General features: G+C 40.9%; 1 protein-coding gene across 3 annotated transcripts in view; it reads left to right on the top strand.

Moving 5' to 3' along the window:
• Positions 1-19,188, top strand: part of ZFYVE9 (zinc finger FYVE-type containing 9) — a 57,625-nt gene that overhangs the window by 24,658 nt on the left and 13,779 nt on the right. For all 3 annotated transcript variants that reach the window (XM_040073622.2, XM_058421676.1, XM_040073621.1), the window contains exons 5-11: positions 4,469-4,568; positions 8,133-8,309; positions 8,645-8,814; positions 9,546-9,669; positions 10,805-10,927; positions 12,091-12,246; positions 18,925-19,149. In XM_040073622.2, coding sequence (XP_039929556.1) covers positions 4,469-4,568; positions 8,133-8,309; positions 8,645-8,814; positions 9,546-9,669; positions 10,805-10,927; positions 12,091-12,246; positions 18,925-19,149 — 1,075 coding nt within the window. The remainder of the gene's footprint in view (positions 1-4,468; positions 4,569-8,132; positions 8,310-8,644; positions 8,815-9,545; positions 9,670-10,804; positions 10,928-12,090; positions 12,247-18,924; positions 19,150-19,188) is intronic.

The following is a 19,188-nucleotide window of genomic DNA, read 5'->3' as shown; positions in this document are numbered from 1 at the left end:
CTGTTCTCATATTGCTTACATTATTTTAAATAGTATTAACATGTTTTTAAACATACATTTGCTCCTGGGGAAAGAAAAAACTGGTTAACTGTTAACCTGGTGTATGTCCACATGGTGAGAAATGTCATAATGAAGACAATTAAAGCATCATTTCTGTATCACTTCTTGTTGTGTAAGAAATACTTCGTTGTTGAGGGCGTTTTAAAATTTTATGTATGTGCCACCTAGGTGAACTCAAATTCTTATGTGATGAGTTTATTGTAAATTATTAACTTGTAAAGTATTTCCAAATATCTTGTACTGAAATACATGTCAGTGACATAAGCAGGAACTCAGGGAAAAAATAATGATGAATCAAAAGCAGTAAACTAACACTCTTGTAAATTAGGCATTAATTAATATTGTAAAAAGAAATACTGAAACCAATGAGAACTAGAATAAAAATAACTTTGGTTCATTTAGGCCTCATTTAAAGGTTTCTGAAGTTGATTAAAAGACCTCCTGGCTGCTGTGGGTGATAATTTTTGCTACCAGAAGAGTGCAGGGAAAGCAGAACGATGTGGATAAAGGACCTAAAAGAAGCGAATCCATCAGCAAAGCTGAAACCCTTATTCCAGCTGGTTGTGGAAGCAGCCCAGCAGAGCCCCCAGGCTTGCTCCTGTGAGATGGAACACGTGTCCCTTTTGGAAGCAGACTGCACAGCCCTCAGCCTGTCACTGGAGAAATGCTGAGCAGCCTTTCCCAGGACACTTGTACCAGCTAAGCAGACATTCCTTGTGCACTGCTCCAGCACTTCCACTTGGTTCTGCCCATCCAGCTGCAGCTTGGTTGCAGTGGAAGTCCTGATGTGGAGCCAGTAACCACAGGTGATCAGTGAGCGCCACACAAAGCACCTTCCTTCCCTTGGTGTGTTTTTGATTTTGTTTGTCATTCTTCTCACGGCAGTTAAAGAGCATCTGTAAGGTGTGGGAGTTAAAGGATTGTCCATGACTTTAGCTTTGATATGTTACTTAGGTAATTTTTTTTTTTTTTAGTTGAACAAATATGACTTCAATTTTCATGTGCAGTAAAATTTTCTACTTTTTTTTTTGTTTTAAACAACTTTATTGCTTGGATTTAATTGCTTCTCTGTAACGACCGAAGCCGTCAATTGCACAAATGAATGCAGAAAATTATAATATATGTAAATGGATAAAACATGCAATGAGGAAACAAGGCCAAACATTTCTATTTTTTTTCCCTTTTTCTTTTTACATTCTCCTAACAAACCTTGAGAAGAACCACCAGTGCCAGTGAGGTTTTTTTGATTGTATCTGAGAAAAGGATAAAATAAAAAATCCCTCTGCTCAGTAGACAAACAGACTCAGTAGACTTAGAATGGATTGTTTTAGAAGCTTTTGTTAGCGAATGTTTGTCTGAGCCAAATTTGCACAAGTGCAGCCAAAAGATGTTGCAGAAAGGACTCATTAATAAATGCTAAGGATCAGTGCAAGTCAGATAATACGTAGCACTTACTGCAAATTGCTTTACAGCCCTTAATTCCTGTAATGATTCTGGGCAGAGAGAGACCAAAGCTCTGATGAATTCCCAGTTCTCAGCTGTGTGCTCCTGCTTTGTGTTCACCATCTCCAGCCCCAGAGCAAGTCCTGTGGAAGGAAGGAAGTCATGGGATTAAGTATTTCTTTTTAAATATTTTGAACACAGCCTTTAGCACAACAGTTTCTTTTTAAGCTTTATTAGCATTGTGACAAATCATATTAGTAGGGGTGAATGTGTGTGCTTCATTTGGGAATAAACACTGCATTTAAAAATAGTTGAGTGGCAACTGGGAAGTCTGTCTGGGTTTTTAATTTCAGAATAATAATTGCAAAGTTAAAGGATGATATGAACCATTTGCATTGAGTAATACAGTAATTTTTGAGTTAAAATTAAGAACCCAGTGAATGTGTATGAACACATTAATAAATGATATGTTATGTATTTATGTACTTTCTGTTGTCAGATGAAATCATCACTCTTGATAGGACAACCAGAAAATTTGTATGCAATCTTTTTTATTGACAACCAAAATGATATTTTTCCACTAAAATATTTTAAAAAAAATCAGCAATTCCCCTAGCAACTAATGCTTTAACAGCTCCTAGTGAACCTGAAAACCCTAGTAACATAAAAACTTGCTTTGACACTGCTCTGTTGTTTTTTTATAGCATGATGTACTGAGATAATGACTTGGTGATTGTTAATGACAAGTCTGACTTGTCAGTTGTGCTGGATTGCGTTCTCTGCATTACTGCTGCTCAAGGCTGATGCAGCCTGAGAGAGGAGGTGGGGATGTTCTGTCATTGCTTCTATTTTCTCTTTTAATATTGAAATCAATTGCATTCAGGAGCTTTCATGAATGCACGATGTGTTGTTTGAAAAAGGGTCCTAAATTAGATATTAATTTGTGTTGGGTCTTCATTTATGGTTGATGACATTGATTTTTCCATGTTCAATACTGAATGAACTTTTGACTGGGATTTCACCCATTGAGCTGAAATGATGTCAAATGTCTCTAAAATATGCTGTGATGTTGTTATTAATATTCCCTAGAATACTTGTAAATTGGGTTGAGATGTAAGTGCAGAAATCAGATTGTTCGAATATAATTACTTTGGTTTTTTAAAGGCTTTCGCATATGTGAAAGGGTGGATTTTATTTTTGCATTAAAATTCCAGGGTATGCTTAATTATATTTTGTTTTTGAAATGTTTGAGTTGTCATAATTAGAAAACATTAAAACTGGTTCTAATGCGACAAGGCTGAGCTTTCTGCACCTTTGATTTTCAACTCTCATGTTGAGTTCAGAACCTGTATTTGCTTATTTTAAACACTTGCAAGAAAACCAGCAAGTAACAGGCTGCAAAGTAGTTGTAATTTGGTGTGATCTTAACTTGATTGAAATTTAATTAGGCTTAAACACATTTATTTATAAGAATCCTATGTAGCTTCTTGTCTATATTACAGAAATAATGTTGCTGGAGTGATGGGTTTTTGTTTTTTTTTTTTTAACTTTAGAAGGCATTATAGATCATTATAATGCATAGTGAGTTGCAGAGATAATATCCACCCATAATTAAATTTTGAAATTCTCTCTTGGTATCTGAACTCATTTGTTAGGCAGCTGCTGTTTCTAGATCTCCTGAGTGTGACATTACCTTTCTGCAGGAAATGGATGTATCTTCACATCACCTCAAAAATAACCCTGAGGATCTGCTTGGGTTTTTTTTTGTTTTTGTTTTTTAAATAAAGACAATATAAGTAATTAAAACAAATAAAGAATCATTAGGGCACATGTTCTGCAGGATTTCGAGAAGGCAGTTGTAGGATCATATCTGCATGCAAGTGTGTTTTGGTGCACGAGCCATGCTCGTGTTTTATGGTTTTGCTCGTGTGGAGGAAGCCTCAGGACTGTTTCCTGCCCAGGACTGGGGAGTTCCTAGTGCTGGTTCAGGGGAGGAGCAGCAGCCCTGCACCTGCATCTCCACTGCACTTTGTGCTCCCTGGGCTTTGCCCCGGCCCCTTTAGCAGCCAGGGTGCACAGGATGCAGTTCCTGACTTCTCCCTACTCTTGTGATGCTGTGATGTTTGTATTCATGTCAAAATGAGCTTTTTTGTAGAAATGGGGCAAGGTTTTCTTGCAGTACTAATGTCATTCAGCTTTCTTAAATGTCTTGGTTTATATGTTGTACACTTAAAATATTTTGATAATCACTGTTCCTCCTCAACTGAGGAATAGCTTGCTGGATATGAAGAGATTAAACAGCTGGAGTTGCTAATACAGAATCACAGAATTATTTAGGTTGGGAAAAAACCTCTTGAGATTTTGAGTGCCACCTCCAGTCTTTTCCTTACACAGCTGCAAGGACAGTGACTCCAGCACCTTCCTGAGCAGTCCATTCCAATGTTTAATCACCCCTTCTGTGAAGAAATTCCTCCTGATGTCCAAAAACTCCTTCTAATGTTCATTACCATGTAGAAGAATTGTGCTGCTGCAAACAATCATTTAATTAAATTTGAATTAATCTGTGCCGTAGCAGTCTCTCATATGTGTGGTATACTTGTGCTTTGAATTCCTATTTAATTCTAGGAAGTACTCATGCATTTTCTGAGACTGAAGTTAATTCCCAAATAGTTAATTCTGTGAGGGATTGTAATGTGGCAGATATTTATTTACGCCCATTGTCATTTATGCCAAACAAATTTTACAAAACCTCACAGTGCAGTATCAGCACAAAATGCATTTATGTGTTCCACGAAATAATCATCAGCATTAGTAGTACAGCACCCTGGGTAGGTATTCATCACTGTGGCTTTAGTGGGAAAATACCGATTTATTTTACCTCTGTCTTTTGCATTTCAGGAGCTTTGCAGACGCTCAGTTTGTCCCATATCTGTGCACACCCTGAGCAGTTTCCCCTGTGTTGCAGGTGTTCTGTGCCGCGTGCTGTAGCCTGAAGTGCAAGCTGCTGTACATGGACCGAAAGGAAGCCAGAGTGTGTGTGATCTGCCACTCAGTGCTGATGAATGGTGAGTGGGGAGGGAATCCCACGTGTGGCACTTCACTGGCTCTCTGTGGAGCTGCAGTGAGGGCATTTAAAAAGAAAAATATCAAAGCACTTCATTTGTATGGGTAAGTATTCTAAAACAGTAAAGGCGCTTGAAAGGCTGGCGTGGAATTCCTGTGAAGAGTGGAAGAACTGGTAAGGTTGCAGTGAGTTTGAAAGCTTTCATTTGGGAGTGCTCTACCAGGATTGCAAAAACTGACTTTTGGGGGTTTTTTGGGTGTTGATTCAGAGGTGTACTCTGTATCCTTTGTTGCCTGAGTACATAACCGGCTACACATTTAGATGGAATGCCAAAGAGTAGAGTAATGCAGTTGTGCCTGTTCTGGATTATGCGCTGTAGCAGATTGAGAGAGTAGTATTTACCCACAAATTAATCCAGCTCCTCTTCTTAACTCCTTGCTGCTAAAGTAGAAGGTCTTGTCTAAATACAGGTCCACAAAAGTGGACAGCTGAGCTTAGATTTTTACTTTCACACATTCCTGGAGAGTGTCAAACCCAGGGTGGTGCTGTGGCTAAAAGCCTGGTGAGAACATGGGACACAGCAGAGCGGTCCCAAGTGATTGGAGGTTCTATCACCTCTGCTTGGTGTAAGGAAAAACTCTGGTTCTCACCAGCAGGCTGTGGAATGTATTTTGTGTTGTTCTTTATTGTATTAACACTTTAGAGCTGTGCTATAAATATGGGCAAACACAGAGCACTCTCTTGAGGCCTGTGAAAATCTCCAGAACTTCCCACACTGGCAGTTACCTCTGAGTGATGATCTGTCCAGCCCATGGCACTGAGACAGCTGCTGCTGGAAGAGTCAATGTTCAGTTTTTCTGTCTTGAACTGAGAAGGCAGAGAAATTGGGTTAGGTTGAGAGAGGACCCATGTGAGTGCTTAAATCATGAGGTAACCTGTCTCATCGTGAGAAATTCTGGGCATTTTGGCTTATTAGTGGGAAGGTGAATGGCTGTCTTGGTCCTGGGGTATAAATCTATGTCTGGATCATGGAAACTTAATGCCAGAAGTGAACTCAGTGGTAGAGGAAGGTCTGACAGCTTCATTTTAACGCGTAAAGGGTAGAATGAGAAGTAAGAGAAGTTCAGACTCTAAATGCAAAGTTTAGCTGATAATATAACTGTTCAGTAATTATCAGGATGGTTTGTCATGGAATCCCCATTGCTGTGCTTGTTTAGCTAAACTTTGGAGACTTTTAGCAAAGATTCTAACCAAGAATTGGTTAGGAAAATTGTGGTTTGTGTCAGCGTCACACAAAGTAATTTTGGCAGTATCTTTACACATTACTGCATAGTGGATTATTTGGGTTTTTTTTCAGAAAGATCTCTTTCTTTGTTGTACGTCTAAACTAAAACACTAAACTTAAGGTCATCGCTTTAGTTTTTCTCCAAGGAAGTTGAGTGTTGGTTCAGGTTTGGTTGAAAGTAACTGATTGCTTAGTCTTGAGATGAGAATATAAAATTAGTAGACAGTATCTGTTATTAAACGGGAAAATAATTTTCTCAAAAAAAAATTCAGAAAGTTGAAATGTTTCAAAAATATTTAACATTAATCACTGTGCAGTGGTAGGTTTTAATTATTAATAATTCTTTACTCTAGGCCAAATGTGTAAGGTGACAGGAAAGTGTAGGTTATAATATCTAGAAATTAAAAACTAGTCCCAGTAATGATACTGGAAGGGTTCTAAACTGTTAAATTTTGGGATGGAGAAATGAACACGTTTCAAGGTGTGCAAGAGCAAGGAATTACAAACACACTTAGCAAAAGACAGTTGGCTCTGTGGTGCTGAGTAGGATTAATTTTCATCTGGGAGAAGGGAAGAATCTGAAAATGTTTCGGTTGAAACCAAAGTGTTGTTTTAAAAAGACCAAATGAAACTGATCATATTAAAACAATTTCATTTGAAAGCCTCTCTGTCCTGTTGCCAGGGCAGAAGCACATTAATGGCAGCAAACAGTGACACCAGTGCTGTGCTTGGCATGTCTCCTCTGTTCCTGTCCCTGCTGCAGTGCTTCGTGGTGATGCTTTGGGTTAATTCACCTGGAGCCTGATTGTATCCCACCCCTCCTGATCCTTCCAGTTTCTTTGTCAGTGCAGGTTTTGGGATTTTTGTCCCTGTCAGGGCAGCAGGTTAAACATTCATCTCTGCACAGTCCTGGAAGCTGGGGTAGGAACTGTAAAAACAGTTATTATTTCATTTGATTGCTCGATACCTGGTTTGTGTTTGACTGGGTGTGAGAGGAGGGTTGTGTTTTCTGGCACGTTTCCATGGCCAGGCTTTGTGTTCCATCAGTTTCCAATGCTATTTTTAGTGTATTTTCACTTGGTTGTTTCACTTGGTTGTTTCAGTTGGTAGATATGCTGACTTGGCACTTTGCTTTGCTTTAAAGAAGGCTTTAAGAATGCTCTTTTGCTTTTCTAATAAAGGAGCCCTGGACATGTAACTTTGTGCATTTTTAATACTTTTTTTCTTTCAGGACCTTTACTATAACTGGTACAGAATTGCTGTTTAAAATGTGCTTTGGTTCAAGTAATTTTCTCAACTGGAATGCCAATACCTTTTTCATTGACAAGCATTTCACTATTGGTTTTGCATCTTGATGGGGGGAAGCAGGAGGGTTTATGTTCTGTTGAGTTCTGTTTGGGGTTTTTTTTTGCTCTTCTCATTTCTACTTTGGTTTTCTAACAATTTGCAGCTGAAGGAACCCAAGGGTGCAGGTGCTCTGAGAGCTTAGGTGCCATGATATTTGTGCCTGACTCAAAGAATGCATTTATTTGTAACACACTGATACGGTGGTGGGTACAAGCACACATATTAATTTTCTGGCATCTTGCTACACGCCTCCCTTACAGGTGAAAAAGAAGTAGCACTGTGGAGATGGTCTGGTTTACTCACCAGAGGAGATTTCCCTATGATAGATGTTGTTGACAAAGAAGATTTATTTGTTATTTTTTGGCCAATTGAATTAAGGCTCAAGTCATGCCTTCCAAATTAATAGCATAAGGGGTTTTTTTGCAGTTAAGAATAAAAGCTGTTGATCTATACACAACTGCCCTGTACACAAAGAAGTGCAGAGTGCTTTTTATCATAAATGAAAGCTAAATCTACTCAAGTATTCCGTGGGTTATGAAACATTTGTAATAGGAATGTCTATTTCTCCATGCATTGTGATATGTTCATATATATATACATATATATTTATGTACATATTGACTTTTCAGTTAAGTCTTTGAAGAGGGAACAAAATGAAGCATGAAGACTTAAGCATCACTCAAGTCAAAGTGTATTGTAACCATTTTCAGAAAATACTTCTCTGTGGACTGATATTTTTATTACACAGGACCAGTGCAGTTTCTCCTTGTGCTTTTCTTGCTTGATTGCAATCTCCTGGGCTGTTCCATGGAGGGAATGCTCTTTGGGGGGTGGCAGGGCCCAAACCAAGAGCAGCTGAGAACTTATCACAGTGTTTTGGACTGTTAGATACCTTCCTCTGTGTTCATGGCTCTTGTTCTTTGTTTGCTTTAGCTCAAGCCTGGGAGAACATGATGAGTGCCTCAAGCCAGAGCCCTAACCCTAACAATCCTGCTGAATACTGTTCTACTATCCCTCCTTTGCAGCAGGCTCAGGCCTCGGGCGCCCTGAGCTCTCCGCCTCCCACTGTCATGGTACCTGTGGGAGTTCTGAAGCATCCTGGAGCAGAAGGTAAGGACGCTTCCTTTTTCTTTCAGTTTACCTGTAGTAAGAATTTGGAAAGAATATCGGCACTTCATCCATTCCAAATAATGGCTAATGCCAGTTGAGCCATTCCTGCCCTCAGCAGGGACATCAGGCTTTTCAGGACACGTAAGCTGTTCTCTGTGGTTGTGTCTGTACATGATGCTGCCATAGGGAATGCACTAGGTGATGCCTTAAGTTCCTTCCAATCCACATTTTTTATATTTATTTTTTCCATTTTGCTGTTTTATACTCAGATTTTCCAATTTCCTAGCCAATGTTGCTGTGAGATGTTAAACTCTGTTTTTTTACGTTCTCTCCAGTGGCTCAGCCTAGAGAACAAAGGCGTGTTTGGTTTGCTGATGGGATTTTACCCAATGGAGAAGTTGCCGATGCAGCAAAGCTGACAGTGGCTGGGACAGCTTCCACAGGAACCTTAGCAGTGTCTCATGATCCATCAAAGCCCATGGCCAACAACACTTTATCAGCAGAAGTAAGGGAGTGTTTGGCATTCAAAATCCTGCGTTTGTCTTGGTCGTGAGTGCTGTATGAGTGGCTGTGGTGACTGCAGCAAGACTGATGTAGGAAATCCGCTCAGGCTTGTCTTAGCGTGTTGCATAGCAGGTGTTGTCCTTATTTGAATGTTTACAGAGTGCTGAAACAACCATATTTTTTAAAATGAAATGAAGATTTTTGGGGCAGAGTGCTAAGAACGTTTGTTGTCTGTGTGGCTTCCAACTGTTTGGCTGCACAGCTGGTGTGTGAAGGATATTTGTGTAACACATGCTTTAAAAGAGGTGGTGTGGTCAGTAAGGAGTTTGAAACAATAAGATTATCATAGCGTGGGTCAGAAGAATACTCTGTCACAAAATCATGTATGCAGGAAAGTGCAGATAAAATCTAACAATGTTAAGTCCGCCATACCCTGTGTAAGAAGAAAGTTCAAATGGGTATAGGTGCTGCATTAAGCTTTTGTGAAGAAATGGTTATGTGTGGTGTTAGAGAAGGGAGGTGCAGGCTCTAAGCAGATTTTCTAGCAGTAATTCACGTACAGGGCTCATCACATGATCATCTATCGTTACAGAGCCAAATTATTTGGTGCTTCTGTTTGTCCAGCAGACACAGACTCCTTCGCCTACATCTCCAATAATTTAGCCAGCCAGCTCTTACATTTTTATCATTATTACTGCTTTAATGTTGTCCTTCCTTGTTTGCTTCTTGCAGACTGATAATGCCTCTGTATTCTCGGGAAATATAACTCAGGTTGGCAGTCCTGTTGGCAGCGCAATGAATCTGATTCCTGAAGATGGTCTCCCTCCAATTCTCATCTCCACTGGAGTAAAAGGAGGTGAGGGTGGAATTTGGCAGCCAGCTTCTATGCTTACCAGATGCAACAACCTAATGGCTACTGTGTTTATTTTAAAAATAAGATGCTGGCAATGTGCTGAGTATTGGAAGGAATTCTCAGTAAGCAACGCTGGGCCGCTCCTTTGCACAATTGGTCCTTATTTGCATCCAGGAAGAGCCCCACCTTGCAATGCAATTCCTGTAACAAGTAAAACACCAAGCAAGAAATTACCTGCAGTCCAGAAACATGTGCTAATTTCTTCACTAATCGAACTGTGGGGAATGTTTCACACAGAGATAGGTTTTAATTAGACTTATGAATATTCATGCTTCCCTTCTCTGAAATTCTGTTGGAACATGGGCTCTGTCTGAGGCATCCCCAAGCACTGCATTCAGTAACACTATTGCACATCTTGGCCCACAGTGCAGCTTTTAGTCATTGTGATGTCCCCTTATAGAGGATCCAAATGGAGGAAGCTTCGGGAAATTAAACACTAATTTTTAAAAGATTAGAAATGTGTATTTGTTTATGTGAAATTGCTTTCCACAGTCTGATTCATGACATCCTTTAATATATTCCTGGAATGAACTTATTTTCTCTTCTTTGGTTGTTTTATTCCTATTAGATATTTTGCTGACACAGTGCATTTCTAATGTTAAGCTGGAAGTAACCTTTAGTTTCAGGGTAGTGTCAAAACCAAAATGTGAGCAGCATTTAATTTCAAAACAAATCTGTTCCGTCCTGTGTTAGCTGTTCATGGTAGTTCAGGACTGATGCCCTTCTGCCTTACTGTGATTTAAGTAACAGTTCTTAACTGCTTTGTCATTTGGGATTTCAGTTGACATTGTGACGCATTTCTCAGCTTGATTTCAGTTTTCTCCTCTGGTTGATACTGAAAAATAGTTATTTTCCTGAAACAAGCTGCACCTTTCTAAAGGGTGTACAGAAGACATCTCATACATTCTGTTGAAGTTTGAAAATACCAGCCTAGGAAACAATCAATCAAACCAGCAATACTTAAGTGTTTGTCTAAAAGGTCAAAACAGTAAAAAGAACTAGAATAGGGGTTATCTGATTATAATGTAGAGTCTCTAGCAGTAGTTTATGGATTTCATTGTGTTTGCCTCTTTTGTAGACTATGCTGTGGAGGAGAGACCTTCTCAGATCTCTGTCATGCAGCAGCTGGAGGATGGTGGCCCTGACCCTCTAGTATTTGTTTTAAATGCTAATCTGCTGTCCATGGTAAAAATAGTAAATTGTAAGTGTTTATATTAAGTAAGTCCTAGTCTATTAGAAGGGAAATGTTATCTAGATTATTAGTAGGAACAGCAGCATTTTTATTAGGAAGGATAGTCTCTGAAAATGTGTAAGGGTTGAAAACTTTGTACTGAGCCATATTAAGTTAAATAGCAAAAGGCCCTTTGCTGGTGATTCAGGTATCAATACAGATAATTTTGTGTAGAAAATATGACCTGGACTGAGAGAGGGTCCAGTGTCAGGTTTGGAGATCAATGTCTCCTGTAGAGCTTGGTAGGGCAGGGTATTTTATCACCCATTTTCCTTTGGATGCTTCGCTTATTCCCCTGTCATCCCATTCTGGACAAAGCAGATGGGATCCCATAATATTGCCGAGGTTCCATTCCCCGGTGCACCTCTTCTGTCCCTTGCTGTCCTGTGCCTTGTGTACCTGTGCTGGGGGAGGGGTGGGGAGGCACATGGTGGCTTCTCGTGCCACTTCCTCAGCTGATCTCTGCTGGATAGAAACATGGTGGAGAAATTGGGAAGGACAGTTTTGTATTAATAAATTGTTTATAAACCTTTCAGCATCTCTTAGATTGTGGTACAATGCTTTACGTATGTATAGGAAGATACTACGTTATATTATAGACACAGGTTTTATTTCAACAACTTAGTATTCTCAGGAAATGATGCCCAGAGCATGTGTCATTATTAACATCCCTGTGAAGCAGAACAACACAGTGAGGGCTCATGGAGACACCTGACTTCCAGCTCTCCATGTTAAGAGAGATATCGCTGCTGGAAATTGTTTCAACTGTCAGGATCATGGTATATGCAGCCAGCAGCCTGGCCTGTTCCCAGGCTCCTTCATTCACATTTAAATCCTGTCCTTTCATTTGAATACAGAAACTGCTAAAAGTCTGCTCTGTGGTGTTAATCCCCAGATCTGACTGGGAGCTGTAATACTCTGGCTCTTCCTTCGCTGTAAACTGGGAATTATTGAGCCTCTCGTTTTGGATGTGCTTGCCCTCACGGTAACAGATGTAGGACGTAATTTGTGCGACAGATATCAAAACAATACGTGCTGTAAAACTGGTCCTTGCAAGAGCTGTCTGCCTGCAGTGAAATTCAGGCACCCTTTTTGCAGTTCTGCTCTGCTGATGCGTGTTTCCATCCGTGCAGATGTGAACAGGAAGTGCTGGTGTTTCACCACGAAGGGCATGCACGCCGTGGGGCAGTCGGAGATCGTCATTCTCCTGCAGTGTTTGCCTGATGAGAAATGTTTGCCTAAGGATATCTTTAACCATTTTGTGCAACTTTACCGGGATGCCTTAGCAGGTAGGAGTGCTCTCTGTTAAAAATGCTTTGAATGGGTGATCGTACAGGGTCAGGTACACTTCTGTCACAGCAAATGGCTCTTTTTGTATAAAAAGAGAATAAGGATCAAAGCTGATCGAAGGATGAGTTGTTGGTTGTCAGTATCCGGTGTTCTAGTCATCTCACCAAATAAAATGCTGGTAACCTGGGGAGCTGCTCCAAAGATCTTCCAGCCAGAAGGAAAATGTTGAGAATTCTTGTGGGTAGTATGTTCAATATCTCCTGACTAGGTAGTTCAGAAGTTTGGTTCTCACAGTGCCTGTGTTTATTCCTACATTATGGAGAATCTATTTATATTTTAAAATAATATATGTGTGCCCAGAATGAACTGTACAGCATTTCAGAAATTATCCCTGAATTTTGATTTTTTTATATCTTGATGGCAACATTTTAATATAAATCATTGCACATTTTACATTTCCTAAGTAAATAGATTTCCACTTCTAGGTATTATTGTTGGATCTTAGCATTCAAAAATCCTTGCATAAGGAAAAACACATGTATTTGGTTCCACAGATCAAAAAATAAAGCTGTTTTCCAAAGGTGAAATTGAATCACATTAAGGTTATATGCTGAAAATACAAGAGGTTCTGCTTATCATTTGTAATGCCTTTGGAGTGATTGAATCCGGTACTTTAATAAAATAATGAAAGATACTTGTTTCCTAAAATATCTTTGTACAACAAAGGTCAGCTTGTCCGGAGAAGTTGCAGGTCCAGAATGTATTATTATCTCGTGTCATAAAGCATCTTGTGTGCATGGCAAACAACTACTGTTCTAAACCTCAGTTCATTTTCTTTGTCTTATAATGCTGTTATTCAGAGGGAGATAGATATGAAAAATGGCAAGCATGTGTATATAAATGTGTATATATGTATATTGCAGATATAAATCCAGCTTGGTGCGTATATTGCTATGAAGTTCTGTATAATTACACTACAGAAATACATAATTTATAACTCCTACATAATGTATTTGGAATTCCTTTTTTAGTACTGTAGTGGTAGTAATTTGATATCCTACAATTCCACTGGCACAAAGAGCTGCTTACTATTGTACGATTCTTAATCAGAAACCGAATGTCGCCGTTGAAGAATTCCACTGTGTGTTTCCTTTTGGTAGGATCTGCTCTGTGTTGTGTTTCAGACATGAAGGATGAGTAGACAGACACCTTCAGTTACTGTGTGATGCAGGTTTTGTAGATAGTGCACCTTGATAAACTCCCAAAGCACTTTGGAATGCTCTCTCAATATCCATCCCTTTTTTTTTTTCTTTCCGAGGCACTCGTTGTTTGAGAGGCAGAAGGATCTGTTAGCATATTTGTAACTTGGCTGCTTTAAACATTATTCAGGCAGAGAGGAGGTGATGCTGTAGGGGTTTCAGTTTGGTGTCTGTATTCCCTTGGAAGTGGTTAGCAGTTCTGCTCTTGTAGGTGGAGCCGTGCTTTCTAAGCTGTTCATTTCAGAAGTACTGCACCTCTCCTGGCAATGAGATGATTTAGACATTTAGAGCAAACAAGAATTCCCAGTAGAATTTAGAGACTATTTAACAGCCTGCCTCACCATTTCATTTTTCATTCTATAATACATTGGCTTAAATGTATTCTATATCAGGAAACGGAAATAAATTCTGTGGATGTTTCTTATTTATTTCCTTTAGTACAAGTTTTCTTAAAAACAGTAATAAAATAAAAAGGCACATACAGTACTTTTTATTGGAATGGAAACAAGAATTACCTTTAACGTGGTTGATTTTGCTTTGAAGTGATTTTAGATTTCTTGGTCGTGTTTTCAGCGGAAAAACACAGCATCCTTTTTTGTTTGTTCAATTAAAGCCCAATCCGTAGCAAATTATTTCTTCATGAGTCACATGAATTTAGGAGTTTGAATTCTGTGCTCAAGCCTACATGTGTGTACGCATGCCTCTTCCCAGATGTTTCTGCTTCCTGAAGGGATAACCTGTTCTGGAGGCAGAGTCCTGCCCTCTGTGCTGGGTGTTGTTTGCAGGCTGGCTCTGGCAGGGTGGCAGCAGAGAGATTTTGGAGGAAAACTGGCATTTTTCACTATAGGCTGCATGCATGTGAGTTATAAAAAAATAAAGTCAGTTAAGGCAAGTCTTTGTTGCTGCTCACTTTTCATCACTTTACTTTTCCTCTGGCCCCTCTGTCATCAAGCTCCCTGCTGTGTTGCTTTTCTTGTTTTGTAATTGGAAGCTAATGATTTTTGTTGTGGTTGTGGTAGTTGTACTGCTGTAGTAGTAATCCCATGATTAGCCTTGTCTGTTGGCTATAAGCCTGGCAGTGAATGGGAAAATGGGAACTTCTGTCCATCTGAATGGGTACTTTGAGGCAGTTGGATGTGTTAATGTAGTGCTGCCAGAGATGCCCTAGTGCATCAGCTCTGTGCTGGAAGACAATAAAAGCTACTGTCACTTCGGTAGTGGAAGTGGAAATCTGGCAACTGCCTGAAACCCTTTGTGGTCACCCTGGTTTTTGGGGCTATTCCTTGTGAGGGTGGGTTTATCCCTGACACAGTTTGTGTGGTTTTTTTTACCCAGCGTGGTTTTAATTAAATATGGTGGTAGTTAATAGTAGATCTGTAAAAAAGCCCATGTAGATGTTCTGAACAAAGAACAGGTTAACCAAGTAATACACCCTGCAGCAGGTCCGTGGAAAGGTGGAGACAAAATCAAACTTGGTATGAGTGGTGTGAGTGATGCTAGGAAGACTGCCACAGAGTAGCCTGAGAAAGTTTTGGATGCTGGCAGCTGCTGCTCTCACTGATAGTAAGTGAAGTGCTATGGCCCTTGGCAACAGGAGTGAGTTCTTCCCAAATTATTTTCTGCTGTGTTTCAATAAAGAGATGCTGGCCACGGCCAGAACTTTGAATGTGGAGCTGATATGGTTTTTCTCAGCGTTGGCATCTGCTACAGATGTGTTGGGGCAGCAGGGTACATTCATGGCCTTGGCTCTTCTGTGGCTCTTTGTGGTTCTTGGAGTGATTGGGTTTATATTCCTTTTCCAAAGGAAATGTGCTCATTTGCTCTTGAAGAAAATCCATCTAGCAATATTGTTCACAGGTAAATATTGCTTTGCATCTCCTGCTGCAGCACTGGGGTGCTGGGGTTTTCAGGATGCCAGCAGAGTTTGGTACAGGGCAGTTCCTGGCTGTTCTGGATGGCAGTGGAATGAGGCTGGATGGACTTCCCCAAGCCACCAATAAATGCCTTGTCTGAGTCCAGATGCCATTACCTTTTTTTGACCGGGCGTTAACCAAAAGATAGGAAGCATACATTAAGAATTTAGCCTCGCTGTTTTTTGGCAGAAGTACTTAGCTGGCTCTACCACACGTTGAGGGCAATAAACAAAAGCAGGAATCTTTCTTTTTTTCCCCCATCTACCTTTCCTGGTCCAGACTGTTTTGAGGCCAGAAGGGATTGCAAAACTGCCATGCAAAGCACATTGTTCATCATGGAAAAATATCTAAGTGAGGTATCCAAAACACCATGGATAAAAGCTTTTTTTTTTTTTTTTTTGGAGAATTTTGTAGAGATGCTTAAGGTTTAAAGTCCAGGATAACCCAGTACAATTGAGAAGAGAGTAAGAACTGACCTACTGCAGACCTGCTTTAGATGCATCACACACACTTAAAGCACTTCCTAAATAATGTCAATTGTCTGATGTCAGGTGCTGGAGCTTAATGTATGGAAGGGCACCTTTCTGCTCACTCTGAGATTGCCTCATTAGAAAGGAAGTTGTGATATGCTTTAAATTAAATTACATGCTTTTGCAAAGGATAGTTATTTTTGAAGGTTTTTCTGACGCCTACACTTTTTCTACAAGCCTCTGAAACAGTTCTGTGCTTAAAATGTGTAATGGTGCAGTGGGTTGGGTTTGACAATGTCAGGCTGGGAATAGCAACTTCCTAGTGGGGCCTTGGCTTGGAATCACCTTCAGAGACAGGGCAGGAAGGACTGACAACCCCTGGGCAGGGCAGAGATGTTTGAGGGACGAGCCTAAAGAGGCTCTTTTGACTTGGTTGTGCTGACTGAAAAGGACACTAAGGAAGTGTGTAGGAAAACACTTGCTTCTTCCCATGCTGTCCACATCCAGGCTCTTAAGCTGTTATAAAAAATGAATTGCAGCTCAGCTACCTAATCCCAGTAATTTGTCCTCTTAAAGCGGTGGCAGGCTCTTGGAGCTTGCACTGTGCAAGCTGCTTGTGTTCGAAGGGGTAATTTATGATGCTGTGGCTTATGGAAGGAAAGGGCTGAACAGCTGAGTTGCAGATTCCACTCTGAGGGTTTTTTCCACGTTTCCGTTGGCTGAAAAATTCTTATTAAGGCATCCCAGGCGTGCGAGCCTCGAAGCTCCATCTCCTGAAACGGAAAAAATAAGTAGTCATCCCCTTCTGCTGCAGCACTTGGCACCAGTCTCAAGTGGAAATGTCTGGTTGCTTTGTCATTCCAGTGGGCAGTGCCACACGTCTCAGATCGATACGGGATTGTACAGCTGCACTTTGCCTGGCCTCTTGCACACAGGAAAAAGGGGGCAGAATTCAGTGCAGTTCAGCAGTTCACACACGTCACATACTCGAAGGGGTAAAAAGGATTACTGTGGTCACGTTGCTGGGACTGAGAACCTCACCAAGTGACTTTATTATCAGCTCTATTTGGGTAAGAACAGATGGGAAGGGGAAAAGGAAGTATAAATGAAGAAGAGGCGATTAGTGAGGGTAGGTGGGAACTGCAAAAGAAGAGTGCCAGCAGCTATTTTTGTTAAGTGAAAATCTTTCTCATGAACACCAGTGGATACACTGGTTTGCACTCACTAGCAGGATGCTCACGTTGGTGCATTGGTGTTTCACTGAGCAGCACAGCTGCATTTGCACATGGGCAGGAGCAGGGATTCTTGGCAGCTGACGTTTGGTGTGGCTCTGTTATTCACGGTAGCTGCTTTTCATCAAGTATGCTCAGCTGAGAAGCTGTAGCTACTCTAAGAGTTCTGGAGTTTGATCTGGGTGATCATGTCAGATTTGGCCTGTGTGTATCTGTAAAATTACAGGTTGGCTTTTCAGGACAGTGGCAAGCTCTGAATGACCCTCAGCCTGCTATGGGATGCTGCACTGCCAAAGCTGTCACCTTCAAACAGGGAACCTCATAACTTACCTTGTGCAGCATTTTTGAGTACAGAAAAAACAATCCACAAGGGAGCCCTGAAATTTGAAAAATAAAGAAACCCCTGAGCTTATTTTGTTAGTTGGAGTATAAAAGGAGCCTTTTGTAAAGCTGTAGGACCCAAGGTCATGTGAAGGACGATATTGAGTTATGATTGTGCTGAGTTGCTCTGGAGGGGTGCAAAGCAGCATGGCCACATCTCCAGGGGGAGGGCTGGAATAGCTGTATTATTATAACTTGTATTACTGAAGATGTCAAAGTATCATTTCTGTGACTCATATTTTTACTTAATTAAAACCTGTCGTTTGTGTGCATCGTGTGTGTAAAAGGAAGAAACACTCCAGGTAGTGTCCAGTGGATGTGCACATCTCTGCCTTGAGTTCAGATACAAACACTGTTATGAGGTGGTGGAGAAGGAGCAGAAGCTCTTACTTAGCAGTGTCTGTATGCAGGTGGGAAAGCCTGGGATTGCTCCAGAAGCCCAGGAGGTCTGCATGAGTACCTCCATCCCATGCAATTCCCCATGAGCGGTGCGATCAAGCACACCACGCTCTCTGAAATTGCTTTTCTTTGAGAGCAAATCAGCACTATTAATATTCACATCTTCCTATGGAGAATTGTGATCAGCTGTTCTGTACATTATCTGCATGCTGTTGTTGTCATTTGATAAAAGGAATCACACCATGGTCCTTTGCTTCGATGTTAAATGCTGTGTTGGATGCTATAATAACCTAATCAACATTCAGATTCATTCAGCCATTTGAGTGTAAACATTTTTTGAAATTAGAAGCATCAAAGAGTAAAAATGTGAATAAAAATTAGTGATGTTTCTCCCCTGTGTCTCTCTCAGTTGCATTTTACATTAAGTGTACTAATGAAATAAAGAGTCTTTTGTGTAATTCTTGAAATGACCCAGATCTTCAATCTGTGTCTGAGCAGGCGCCCCAGTGGTTTGCCTAAATGGAAGGACAACCAGGGGACATTAATTGTTTGACCAGGTGCACATCCCTCCTTAAATTGCAGCTGAATCCAAAAGTTTTGTTCACACAACAGCAGCTTCTGCAGTGGAAGTCCCTTGAATATCTGTAAGGCACTGACAGAAGGCTTTGTGTGGGGGTGTGTGTAGTGCCAGGGGGAGGTTTCACCTTAGCAGTGATACTGGCCTGAACTCTGCTGTGATGTCCTGAGAGGGCAGTGAGGGCCTGGCACAGGTTGCCCAGAGCAGCTGTGGCTGCCCCATCTCTGCAAGCGTCCAAAGCCAGGTTGGGGCACTTTTGCACAGGAGGTAAAAAGCACCCATGTGCAGCAAATCATTGTTTCAGCTGTGCTTAATTCACATTAATGCTCCAGGAAGCAAAGTGAATTTAACAGGGATTTTTTTTTCCCCTTCTGAACAACTCCTGACATTCTTGCTACAGCTCTCAATCCAATGAAGTAATGAACTCTTTTTTTTTTTCCTCGTAGGTAACATTGTTGGCAACCTGGGACACTCCTTTTTCAGCCAGAGCTTCCTTGGAAGCAAAGAACACGGAGGGTTCTTGTACGTTGCGGCGACGTATCAGTCCCTGCAGGACCTGGTGCTCCCAACCCCGCCATACTTGTTTGGCATCCTCATCCAGAAGTGGGAGACTCCCTGGGCCAAGGTGTTCCCCATCCGCCTGATGCTGAGACTCGGAGCTGAATACAGGCGTGAGTATCGGGCTCTGCTGCAGCAGCTTCTGCAGGGGA

This window comes from Hirundo rustica, chromosome 9 (genome assembly GCF_015227805.2).
Source record: "Hirundo rustica isolate bHirRus1 chromosome 9, bHirRus1.pri.v3, whole genome shotgun sequence".
NCBI lineage: Eukaryota > Metazoa > Chordata > Aves > Passeriformes > Hirundinidae > Hirundo > Hirundo rustica.
The sequence above is the reverse complement of the archived record's forward strand: the minus strand, read 5'-3'. Positions and strand labels throughout refer to the sequence as shown.